General features: G+C 42.7%; 1 protein-coding gene across 1 annotated transcript in view; it reads right to left on the bottom strand.

The window, feature by feature from the left end:
• Nucleotides 1-3,033: 3,033 nt before the first annotated feature.
• LOC119579542 overlaps nt 3,034-12,196 on the bottom strand; it is a 9,652-nt gene continuing 489 nt past the window's right edge. The window contains exons 2-32 of the mRNA XM_037927444.1: nt 12,070-12,183; nt 11,797-11,989; nt 11,627-11,727; nt 11,429-11,545; nt 11,216-11,327; nt 11,003-11,130; nt 10,709-10,923; nt 10,520-10,631; nt 10,212-10,433; nt 10,040-10,135; nt 9,864-9,950; nt 9,669-9,788; nt 9,457-9,582; nt 9,206-9,377; nt 8,958-9,123; nt 8,629-8,879; nt 6,917-8,548; nt 6,584-6,817; nt 6,174-6,487; nt 6,013-6,096; nt 5,720-5,926; nt 5,487-5,631; nt 5,156-5,319; nt 4,968-5,075; nt 4,572-4,709; nt 4,306-4,461; nt 4,140-4,229; nt 3,916-4,060; nt 3,632-3,834; nt 3,385-3,550; nt 3,034-3,296 (exon numbers count right to left, since the gene is read on the bottom strand). Of these exons, the coding sequence (XP_037783372.1) occupies nt 3,064-3,296; nt 3,385-3,550; nt 3,632-3,834; nt 3,916-4,060; nt 4,140-4,229; nt 4,306-4,461; nt 4,572-4,709; nt 4,968-5,075; nt 5,156-5,319; nt 5,487-5,631; nt 5,720-5,926; nt 6,013-6,096; nt 6,174-6,487; nt 6,584-6,817; nt 6,917-8,548; nt 8,629-8,879; nt 8,958-9,123; nt 9,206-9,377; nt 9,457-9,582; nt 9,669-9,788; nt 9,864-9,950; nt 10,040-10,135; nt 10,212-10,433; nt 10,520-10,631; nt 10,709-10,923; nt 11,003-11,130; nt 11,216-11,327; nt 11,429-11,545; nt 11,627-11,727; nt 11,797-11,989; nt 12,070-12,177 (6,345 nt within the window). The 5' untranslated portion in view covers nt 12,178-12,183 and the 3' untranslated portion in view covers nt 3,034-3,063. The remainder of the gene's footprint in view (nt 3,297-3,384; nt 3,551-3,631; nt 3,835-3,915; nt 4,061-4,139; nt 4,230-4,305; nt 4,462-4,571; nt 4,710-4,967; nt 5,076-5,155; nt 5,320-5,486; nt 5,632-5,719; nt 5,927-6,012; nt 6,097-6,173; nt 6,488-6,583; nt 6,818-6,916; nt 8,549-8,628; nt 8,880-8,957; nt 9,124-9,205; nt 9,378-9,456; nt 9,583-9,668; nt 9,789-9,863; nt 9,951-10,039; nt 10,136-10,211; nt 10,434-10,519; nt 10,632-10,708; nt 10,924-11,002; nt 11,131-11,215; nt 11,328-11,428; nt 11,546-11,626; nt 11,728-11,796; nt 11,990-12,069; nt 12,184-12,196) is intronic.

Genomic DNA, 12,196 nt, shown 5'->3' with positions numbered 1-12,196 from the left:
TCTCTCTCTCTCTCTCCTCCATCTCTCTCTCTCTCTCCTCCATCTCTCTCTCTCTCTCCTCCATCTCTCTCTCTCTCTCCTCCATCTCTCTCTCTCTCTCTCTCTCTCTCTCTCTCTCTCTCTCCTCCTCTCTCTCTCTCTCCTCCTCCCTCTCTCTCGCTCTCATCTCCTCTCTCTCTCTCTCTCCGTCTCTCCTCTCTCCTCTCTCTCTCTCTCCTATCTCTCTCTCTCTCTCTCCTCTCTCTCATCTCTCTCCTCTCTCTCTCTCTCTTCTCTCTCTCCTCCTATCTCTCTCTCTCTCTCTCTCGCCTCTCTCTCTCTCTCTCGTCTTCCTCTCTCTCTCTCTCTCTCTCCCTCCTTCTCTCTCTCTCCTCTCTTCTCTCTCTCTCTCTCTCTCTCTCCCTCCTCGCTCTATTCTCTCTCTCTCTCCATCTCTCTCTCTCTCTCTCTCTCTCCTCCATATCTCTCTCTCTCCTCCATATCTCTCTCTCTCCTCCATATCTCTCTCTCTCTCCTCTCTCTCTCTCTCTCTCTCCATCCTCTCTCTCTCTCTCTCTCTTCTCTCCTCTCTCTCTCTCCTCCCTTTTCCCCCTCTCTCTCTCCCTCTCTCCTTCCTCCCCCCCCCCTTCTCTCTTTCTCTCTCCTTCTCCCTTCTCTCTCTCCTCTCTCTCCTGCCCGTCTCTCTCTCTCTCTCCTCTCTCCTTTTCTTCTTTCCCCTCTCTCCTCCTTTCTCTCCTCTCTCCCCCCCTTCTCTCCCTCTTCTCCTTCCATTTTCTCTCTCTCTCTCTCCTCCTTCTCTCTCTCTCCCTTTTCCTCCCTCCTCTCTCTTCTCTCTCCTCCTTCTCTCTCTCTCTCTCTCCTTTCCTCTCCTCTCTCTCCTCCAATTTTCTCCTCTCCTTTCTCTCTCTCTCTCTCTCTCTCACTCACTCTCTCATTCTCTCTCTCTCTCTCTCCCCCCTTCTCTCTCTTTCTCTCTTTCTCCCCCCCTTCTTTTCCTCTCTTTTCCCCTCTCCCCCTTTCCTTCTCTCCCCCCCTCTTCTCTCTTCTCCTCCTTCTCCTCTCTCTCTCTCTCTCCCCCCTTCCTCTCTCTCTCTCTCTCCCCTTCTCTCTCTTCTCCTCTCCCCTTTCTCTCTCTCTCTCTCCTCCCCCCCTTCCTCTCTCGCTCTCTCTCCCCCATCTCTCTCTCTCTCCTTTCCTCCCTCCTCTCTTCTCTCTCCACCTCTCTCCCTCCTCTCTCTCCTCTTTTCCCCCTCTCCTCTTCTCTCTCTCTCTCTCTCTCCTCCTTCTCTCCTCTCTCCCCCCTCCTCCTATCTCTCTCTCTCTCTCCGCCCCCCTTCCCTTCCCTCCTCTCCCTTCCTCCTCCCCCCTTCCTCCTCCCCTTCTCTCTCTTCCTTTTTCCCCCTTCCCTTTTCCCCCCCCTCTTCCATCCCCCCCCCCCCCCCCAATCTTACTCGCTATTGCCGTAGGGGTCTTAGGTGAAGGAGACGCCCAATATCAGGCTCCCCCTACCTTGGTCCTAAACCCTCGCCCAAAATTTTCGATTTTTATCCCTTCTGTCCATTTACCCAAATCTAACATTAATTTAAACCCTTTTTACCACACTATCATAATGCCACGAGACCTTTTTAGAGCAAGGTCTGGTACATTTGTTCTGACCGTTCAGGAAATCCAACCATTGCCCTACTAAACCAGAAATCTTGGGTGCTTTACCTTAAGTAACACTTGCTATAGTTTGTATAGGCCACTAATGACGTAAGCCGATGCGGCGCAATTTTAAAATTAGCCCTGAAGCTGCTGCTCCAGCTCCACATTCTCCCTCCCCCTCCCTTTCACAAGCTATACCATCCTTGCCTCACCTCTTCCTTTGTCCATTGTTACTACATGGCTTATACCTTAACCCCCCCCACCCTATGTCCACCTCCGTTTCGGCGACCCTCCAAAATCAGACATCTCCCTCACCCCCACCCTTCACCCATTTCCATGCCCATTGATATGGGAGGGACGAGTGGAAACCGACCAATGGCTCTAAATCCCCCCCTCCAGTGATGGTAACCTTAACTTACCCATTCAAATTACCCTTCCTCACGAGTTCAGGTCCTTACTACAGAATAAACTTGCCTGGCACAGTAACCCTTCCGCCCCCCCCCCCCCATCCCCGAGAATCTGCCACATCCAGATAAACCCAAATTATAAACTACTAAAAATGTTAGAACAGGGCTACGAGCCAACTTTAAGCATCCATTCTGAAACCAAGTTTAATTAGTGGTGTATTCAGTATGTTAATAACAAGGCTTGTGGGCCAAGATCCAGTTAGGGAGGTAATGCATGGCAAAGGGCTTATGGCACCTACAGAGAAGGTTCAGTATTTTAGGGTTAAATTTATTGAACTATAAATTTAAGAGGCGGGGGCTAATTAAAAAAAAAAAAAAAAAAAAAAAAAAAGGTATAGTAAGATTGGTTTTGGGTAAGTTTAAAAAACAAGGGAGAAGCTAAATTTAGGTGGAGGACCGAGGTAGGGACAATCCCCTACACAGGCCTTAACCTATACAAGGCCTCCACCTATGAGGAAAGGTTTGGAAGGGGGTTGTGTGCAATGATTTAGTTGCATCAGATACAATGTGCAGATCTTTAGATCCATGTTATACAAGTCAGTACCCGGCGAGTGCCATGGCTAAGTTTATCAGCTATAAACTTGCTGGCCATTGCAGCAGTGACAAAGTTTAGTTAGGACAAGGCCCGAGATGGCAATACCCAACATTGCACTTATGAAGTCTAAAACCTACCCTCCCCCTCAACCCAACAGCAGCTTAGTAAGCAACAAGGGGCAGGCAAAATTTATTGTATAGGCCACTTGTTGACAAGTTCAGGGCCCCCCCCCCCCCTTGCATTTGAATGCAGTCAGTTCAAGCAAGAGTTTATTGAAGATTTCAAATCTAGATACTAGATTAAATCTTAATATTTAAGAGGCCGAGCCTTAGACCTCTAACTTTAGTCTCTTAAAAGAGAACTGGTAGGGTAAAACACAAATTTCATATAACCGTTTAATAAAATGTTAAAATTTAGTTACACTTGCGGTATCAATTCAGGATATTTAAAGGAATCCACGTGACATGTGCGGTCTGAGGCTTCATGCGTCAAGCCATTCATTTCAAGGTATAGAAGTTTTGTAGAGGTGCCTCTGCCCACAAGCAGGTAATGCTCTTGGACCTCTGGGAAGACATCATTGGGCACACTAAGGTGCTGAGCCCAGGTTACTCTGGGAGTAGGAAGATCTGCGAAGAACCTCAACTCGGAGCCTGGAGTTAAAAGGCAGGTTTAGAGGCAGGTTTAATACAGGCCTTAAAATTTTATACCAAGACATTATCCCATGCACGAAAGCCTTACCAAGTACTGCATAAACTGTTGGGTAGTAGCTTTCTTGCACAACTACAGCCATGGTTTTTCCATTAGCTGCATTTCCACTGTAGAAGGTAGTTAGTGTAGCTGCTTCATACAATGGCTTCGAGTCCAACCAATTCAGAGTCATTGCATGTGGATCCATGCTGTACAGCTGAAGTACAACAAGATAATGTTACATACATGCAGAGGATGTGTATATATCCTAGTATTGTGTAATCTTGACCTTGCATACCTCCAGGTGATGTTCGATTCCCGAGAGAGGGTTCCTGGTTACTGCTGCCAGTAACAGTATTTTGCCATACTGTTCGAATAGCACCAAGTCATCAACTTTTACTCTTAAGGATGAGACCTCATTTCCTTGTACCATTAGGACAAGTTGGTCCTGCTTTTTCATTGCAGTCACAAGGTGTCCAGTTTTAGATAGCAATGCAGAATCTAGAAGATTAGATTATGAGAATCTACCACTTGGGAAGTTAAAGTGTTAAGTGTTAATAAATGTTACCAAGTAACCCTTACCCATTTCAGCAGCATCAGTACTAATTAGGTTGAAGAGCAAAGTTTTACTATCAAAGCTATAAGAGTGGGTAGCATTTGGAGCCGTTACATATAGAATACCATTACTTGCAGAAACACTTGTTCCAGGAAGCAGATCTTGGTACACCTGTAAATTTAAAAAGGGTATTTGTAGTAATGATATCACGAATGGAACTTTACTTCAAACACTGAAGACCACTGCTCACCGATAGTGCACCATTAGACATTTTCCAGACAACACTATTTTGTTTAGTGCAGGCATTCCCTTCACTTGTTGCAGCCATCACCAAGAAGACCTGCAGAAAGGCAAGGCGTTATGAAATACAATTTGATTATAATAAGTCATACCGAGGTTGAAAGTTGATCACATACCTCTTGACCTTGCTCAACTGCTAACCAGTCTCTACCATATCCTGACACAGCAAGTGTTTGGGCTTCAACAAGTTGTCCCGAGGATTCTTCAAACCTGTACATTGTTGAGCTGCATTCATCCTCCCAGCTTATGATTACATATGTAATGTCTGAAGCCTGGAAGGAATTACTGGTGCTTAAGTTCGGCAATTTAAACAAAGATTTTTTTTGACAATTTGAACAGGCTGCCAATCAAAATCTTCCATCATTGCGTCATTGAAACATACCCTGAAAGTTGTAGAGGCATGATGCCTTTTAGCAAGAGTAAAGTCTTGCACAAGACTGAAGTAATCTGCATCAAATATGGCTTTTTCAGTATCTTCATAAGCTTCCAGGATGAGAGGGCACTTAACAGCATACTCGCTCTAAAATGCATCAAGTATTAGGTTAAGGTTTTTTTTTTTTTTTTTTTTTTTTTGGGGGGGGGACATGTTTGTCCCATGTACCAGGAACACACGTATTAATTTTTATAGTTACAGAAGGCTAGGCTTGAGGATTAAAGACAGTGTTAATACAAGACTAGATTTACATGGGTATAAAATCTAGTCTAACAATGTCTAGTCTTAGCAATTGAAAGTGAAGGTATTCCATATGAATGGATTAAACATGGTTAACTTTCTCACCTTGATCCCTTCGTTGTAAGTAGAGTACTGGTTCAGTGCTTGTTTTGCATCATTATACACTTGTCCAATATTAAATTCATCAAGTGTGCCAGTAATTGTTAACGAGTCCTGGGGATTAATTAGTTAAATTTAATATTTTAAAGTAATGTGGTAATTATGTTCACAGGTTTAAGATTTCAGATCCATACCTTCATAGTAACAGGAGAATCTAATGTCATTTTTGCCGAAATAATGGCACTTTCATTGTAATACCATGCATTAAGGGAGAGATCACTCATATCAAGGTCACTTATTACATTGGTGCTGCTTGTCAGTGATGAAGTGGTCAAGCCATTTGAGAACTTCAGGCGGCCTGTTAAAAGATTAGAAATAAACACAGTCACATAATGCAATTTGATAATACACCTCTTTATAAGAACTTAAGCCATCCAAGCAGTCCACTGCCGAAGCTAGTGATGGAAGGCAGCTTGCCCATTAATTTTGATAATTAGATTATAGAATGCACAACAGCCTCCATACCATTAATGGTAGACGGTCCAGATAGATATACTGCCTCTGTAGCCATCTTTATATTGTTAGTGTTGCCAGTCACTTCAACATTGTTGGCTACTTCAACTAGTCCAGTTATGCTCTTCATACCCGTTACAGTCTGCCCACCATTTACCTGGAAGATTGGTCATTTTAGTTTGGAAGTTTGGAGAGAGACTTGCTATTGTATACACAACTTAGCAATACAAAAATTAAGTTTTTACATTTAGAGTATTTGCAACTTCATCTGGCAGTTTCTTTGTGTTGACCAGTCCATCAACCGATATACCACCAGTTGCAATGTTCCCAAATTCCACATTTGGAGAAAGATTCTGCACAGTATTTGTAGTAAGGTAGTTTGTTGCCAAGTCAAAGCCATTAAGGCTTGTAGCTCCAAGGGCACCTTTCACCGAGAGGTCATTTTTGAAGACCTGAAATTAAGGTTGGTTTAGCAGTTTGGCAGTTGTGCTTTGGTAACCATTAAGACCATTAATTGCAAGTTTGCAAGGCCACTTACCAATGTTATACCATGACTCTTGGAGTCGTCCAGTAGAACCACATTGGTCATTAGAGTCTTGTAATCTATATTATCCACAGTTCCCTGGAGTTAGAAGTTCCAATTAGCAAGCTTGTAAAAAGCTGTGCAAGCTACATGCACATGTACTATGAAGTACTTACCTCGATAGTTAGAGAGCTTGCAGTCACAGCTGGTGCACTCACCAACCCATTTACTTTAATATTTGATGAAAGTGTAATGGGTAGATTTTTTCTTACAGCATGGCTCAAATAGTAACCCAAGTTCTTGCCATTTAGGGTTTTAACATCAAGTCCCTTGAAGGTGGTGTTCTTAATGAAAGTTTTTCTACCAGAAATTTCCAAGTCCTGTGCTTGGAGCCTCACTGCATCGTTTAACCTGGCATTTACATTTACTGTATTTAGGTGGCCATCAAGATTCACATTTTCTGCTTGTACTCCTTCGAACATGATGTCATCTAAGGGGGAAGCAAGTTGTGTTAAGGTAGTTTGCTCACTTTTTTTTTTTTTTTTTTTTTTTTATAGTCAAACATTAAAAAAGGGACTATACTTACTAGTCTCATCCAAGCTTTGTTTCAGAGCTATGCTATCCAAGGCTTCAAGGTCTACTGCATCAAATGTTCCACCAAGAGTAAGATTCTTTTCCACATTCAGAGAGAAGAACTCATATTGTGCCGTGACATCCTGGTCCGTGTCTAGGGTTAGTAGTCGTGTACCTAGGTCGATTCCATTTGTTGTTGCAGTATCAATATTTCCCTTAACAGAAAATTCTGCAAAGGTCTTCTTGCCTGGAAAAGAGAAGTTTTATTCAGGTATATAGCCCTGAGCCAGAATGGCAAGCTTAATGCCTTGAGAAGCAAGTTGAAATACATATGGTCAGTACATACCAGTTATCTGGACAGAGCTGGCATCTTTGTACACTGCATTGTTGTGTACAACTTGCAGGTCCTTTCCATTGACAAGGCCTCCAACGTCAACATCACCTTGCAGGTCAAGGTCACTCCAGGTCACAGATCCTGTCATGGCATTGTTACCTTCCAGGAAGACTGCATTTTCATGGATTCTGCTTATATTCTTGCCATTAGCACCAGCCTTGTTAGCTGTACCGACAGATTCTTTTACAGTTAGGCTTGCAAAGCTAACATCCGACAAGATGGTGGAGTCTGCATCATCTGTGACAATGTTGTTCTTCAGCTGTGCAACGTTGTGCCCATCAATGTTTACTGCATCAAATGAGCCAAGAACAGAGACCATTCCATTTACAGTTAGAACACCCGAGTGGGGAGTAGGGTTCTTACGGCTCATGCGAATGCCATCTAGCACGGAAAGGTCAACCCCATTCACTGTGAAGCCATCTGACAGATCTATTTGGTTAATATCCAGAGCACCAAAGGAGGCTGCTGCAAACTTCTGTGGAACAGTGAAGGCTTGGTCACCAGAGTTGGTAAGCACCTTGTTGAAGTCCACACCAGATACCCTACCCTGTACATCTAGTTCTCCAGCAGACACGGTCCCAGTGAAGGTCTTCCTTCCTGTTACCACTTGTCCTGGCTTGTCCAAGTAAAGGGCAGAATCAAAGAGTTGCTTCAAGTCAACACCATCAACTAGACCCGTTACATCAAGACCCGAGGAGAAAGTAACCGGCTTCTTGAAGGTTTTTACTCCTGCTAAAGTTTTAGCATCATTAACAGTTACAAATTCTTCAAACCTGAAACCATTAAAGGTTTTCATGAACATAGCATTATGAATATGAAGATCAGCATTAAAGGTCTTGGTGCCAGTTACTAGAGCAGTACTATCAGACGTGTAGATTATATCACCTGCAAGGTCGACTAGATTTAGACCTCCAAGTTTACCACCATACACTACAGTTGGTAGAGACACGGTCTCTTTAAATATAACATCAAATATGTTTTGTGGGTTCAGGATTGCTGTCAAGTTCCTGTTGAGTTCATCAAAGTCCATTCCTTTCACAATACTTGTTGAAACATCTAGATTTCCTAGTATATTTACAGGTTGTGCAAGGGTAATGTTCCCAGTAATTATTTGAGGTCTGTGAAGAGCAACTAGTTTATCAAACTCGACACCATTCACAGTAACACCACTGTCAACTGTAAGATCTACACAGGTCAGATCATTGAAGGCCTTTACACCCAGGTTCAATGTAGCGTCAGTTTTAAGGGGCAGATCAGTTGGGAAAACCCTGCCATTGACACTCCCTTGTACTTGCAATGCTTTGGTGGTAAGTGTTGGCAACTTTATCCGGCCTGTCAGCTGGCTATCCTCATCCTTGAAGACAGTATAGGTTAAGAAGTCTGACGAGCTAACCCCAGATAGCAACGAAGCAGTAAGGGACTTTGCAGTTACATCATTAGTGAAGGTAAGGGGCCCTTTTACCTCTCCACCCGCTTTTGTCAAAGCATTTCTGTACAGATTGTTAACTACAACTCCATCTATTTCATTGTTACCTGTGTTCAAGTCTTGCACTACACTCATGTTCTTGTCGAATGCAACATGACCTGGAAGGAGAAAGATTTAATAAACAAAAAAAAAAAAAAAAAAAGTTATGCATCATGTAGTGGTGCAAGCAAACACTCACCCAACTTAGCTGGTCCACTCAACAGCACAGCATTCGATAGATCAATGCCCCCAACAGTTCCACTAGTAGGGAGGATTACATCACCAGCATTCAGTGTGGGGAAGCTTACTGTACCCATAACATTATATTGTCCTGTTGTAGTCACAATGTCACCAATGGGAAGGTCATCCAGAGAAGGAGTCTCAAGGTTAGTAACCTCAAGACTAGTTAGATAGGTCTTCTTTCCAGTTATCTTGCGGGCATCACTGAAACTAGAATTTAGAGGTTTTAGACCCTGCACCTGGTCAGTCTAGACCATAAAAAAATTTGAATAGAGGACAATGGCCCACCTTATCAAGCCTTCTAGGTATTGAGTTAGAGGGAAGTCTTGGTCATTCTTATCCACCACTTCCTGAACATACACTTCAGTGGTTGAAAGGTCACTTACAGTTAACCCATCTAACACTTCCTTTAGTCCAGTTACCTTACTGTTAACTCCTGAAGCCTTGACTGCATCTGTAAGGATTTTTAGACAATTAAGAGTCTAAACTAATGGTTTCACAAGGCCTTTATTTTTTTTTTTTTTAAAGCTACTTACCTTCCAACCTTGCAGAAAATTGTATCATTGTAGTATTTAGATTGTCAAGCCAGGTCGATGAGCTACTAATATTGGCAACACGGGCTTTGTAATCATCATATGATACACCCGAAGCAAAGTCGGTGCCTGGTAAGGTTATGTCAACAGCTTCCAAGTCTTTTGTTGCCAAAGTCTGAAATGTTCAGTAATAATAACAACTCCAGGTTGTAGCACCATCACCACTTGTCAATAGAAAAAAAATATTAACCAACCCCATCCACAATAATCTTGTTTATTGTGTAGTCGCCGAATAATTTTGTTGTAGTATGTACATTAATTGCATTATCCACTCTATTTTGCATAGTAGACATGACGGTAGTCTGTCTCGTGTACTCGTTCTGAAAGAAATAGTTTAGTTAAAAACTGTTTAGTAAAACTAAAATTGGTTCCCCCCCACCCTCACTCAACTTCCAGAAACGCATACCTCTATGTAGGTCTTTGCAAGTTGCAATTCCTGGCTTTCTTGTACCTCTCGATCCACTATGTCATGGAGGCTGGATGTTACCTTTATTGCTGCAACACCTGATGCTGCTTGTACTATCACCTAAATTAAGGAATAGCAGTATTAAATATGGAATATATACTAAAAGGGTTGAGGACGACAAAGACTTGTACCTACAGTTGGAATTGCAGCCGTTGCTACTTCTACAGATCCAAAGCCATGCTCCCATCCAGTGATGCTTTCTGATAGAGTGGTCTCATTGGCCTAGAAAAGGAGCTCCATTAACCTCGAACAAATTAAGAGAACTACCTTTCTGTAATGCAATCTAAGCATTTAAACAAATTTGTACTAACCTTAAAGTATTTCCCATCTACATTGTTCCATACAAAAATAACAAGAGTGGTTCCTGAACCCGTCAGAAGAATTACATCATCCTTACATGATGGAATCTGCAAAGGAGCAATTGTCAAATGCTAGATAAAGCTAGCCCATGTGTCATCTCCTTACAGATGATGTGCTACTTACCTGGAGAGGTACAATGTCCTTGAAAGCTCCAAGACTACCAGGCATCAAGTCCTGCAAAGGCTTATAGAGTCCTTCCTTCAGGAGGTATACACGTGCAAGGTTTGGAGTCACAGCAATCAGAAACTTATCAAATCCTGATGAATAACTCTTCCAGTATACCACATCACTTGGAAGTGCTACATTTTGAACGAAGACAAGCTGTTGCCTTCCCCACCGGTCCGTCTGGGAGTGGATTATGCCAATGTTAAAAATACTATTAGGCTGGCATTTAGGTACATAGCATACTAGCTCAATGGAAGCCAACTCACCAACAGCTCGTGTATGTGCAGGTTAGTGCCACTCAGAACTCCCATTATTAATTGGGCACCATTTTGCCAGACTTTCATATCTGAACCATGATCTTCCCAAGGTGTTAAGAGGCTGTTAAAGCAAGGTCACATTAAGATGCATAATCAAGAAATTTTATATTACTTGCAGCCATTTTAAAGTATACTCACCCAGTTTGCAAGTTATCAGTGGTACTATTCACCACAACCTGGAAGTACACTTTACTCGTGTCATTTTTACCAAAGAAAAAGAGGAAGTGCTTTCTGGCAAGCATCCCATACTCTTCTGTATAGATCTCTCCGAGGCCCAAGTGAGTTATATTTTGGCCAATATTTATGTAGTTGTGACCTTTTTGGGTATGCAGTTCTTGCAGACCATGTTCATCCTGAGAATACGAGCCAGTTTAATACCATGTCACTTTGGTCCCATAATGGGGCTACGGGCTAGCTACTTCTCTCACCCACCATTTTGTAAAACGTAACAATTTCGCCTTCAGCCGTTATTACTACTTCACGGTGACTTTGTGAACGGGCAAGTCCTTCAGCATTGTAATCAAAGGCTACTGCTGCCTCGAGGGTAAGAGGTCGAATACCTAAATTCGAAAAGAAAAAAGGGGTATAAAGAACTTAAAACCTATGGTTGCGAATTTAAAATAGTACCAAAAAGTTCCCTCCTACCTGTTTGAGAACACTCAAACGCAAGGTCACCAGTGCCTCCAACACAAATGTTACCCTGGAGACCTTCACTAGGTAAGCAAAGTCTTCCACCGTTAGCACAGCAGGCACAACTCTAAAAAAATTAAGCTTTCTTACTGGGAAAGAAGACACTACCGAGATTTTACCGAGTAACCTAGCCAATTTTAAACAAAAGTGTAAAACCTTTCTACCAACCGTGTCGGTCGAGTTACTTCCACATGCACATCCAGACATGGAATTTGTCCACATATTACGGACCATAAGTAGCTTCATTTTCCCGTCTTTGTAGATGTATCCGTGCCCCAAGCCATTCTGTAAAATCGGCAATTTTAGCTCTTAGCTCTAAAGATAAGAGTCTACTTCTATATCTTTGGACAGACATATTAAACTCACCTTGTAAATGGCCCTTGTGCTAGGAAGATCGATTGGATAAACTGCATGGATGGTGTTTATATTTTGAACCTTGTTCACGGTCACGCCGTCGACTACCGTCCCTATGAGAATTTTGTTAGTCTCAAATCTCGACACTTGAAATAAGAAAAAAAATCTTTCCTTTTACTTACTTTCTCTTGTAGGTAAAGTTCCAAACACGTAACCATGCCAATAGTCAGCAGGGATGACGGGACGTTGGGGCAAGGCTCGGCGACTTCGATGTAGTTGTTGGAGTGTATTTTCGTGTGCTCGGAGGTGTTCCTTATAGGAATCCAAGATTCCAACTTGGAGTTCCTCCAGCTTGTCCGCCAAGAGCTGGTCTAGCTGCAAGGCGAAAAACTTGCGGTCAAGTACTTTCTGGCATACTAAAAGTAGTAAGAAATTATTAAAAAATGCCAACTAACCTCCGCTTCCGACAAGCTATCTAGCATTATTTCTGCCGCATCGAAGTCATGGTGTGGGAGGCCGACACACAACCCCGTCATCAAAGCTAGCAGTATTACTAGCGTCATCGCTTCCTTAAAGATGGAG

The sequence above is a fragment of the Penaeus monodon genome, chromosome 12 (assembly GCF_015228065.2).
Source record: "Penaeus monodon isolate SGIC_2016 chromosome 12, NSTDA_Pmon_1, whole genome shotgun sequence".
Classification (NCBI taxonomy): Eukaryota; Metazoa; Arthropoda; class Malacostraca; order Decapoda; family Penaeidae; genus Penaeus; species Penaeus monodon.
This window is presented reverse-complemented; position numbering and strand designations above follow the sequence as displayed.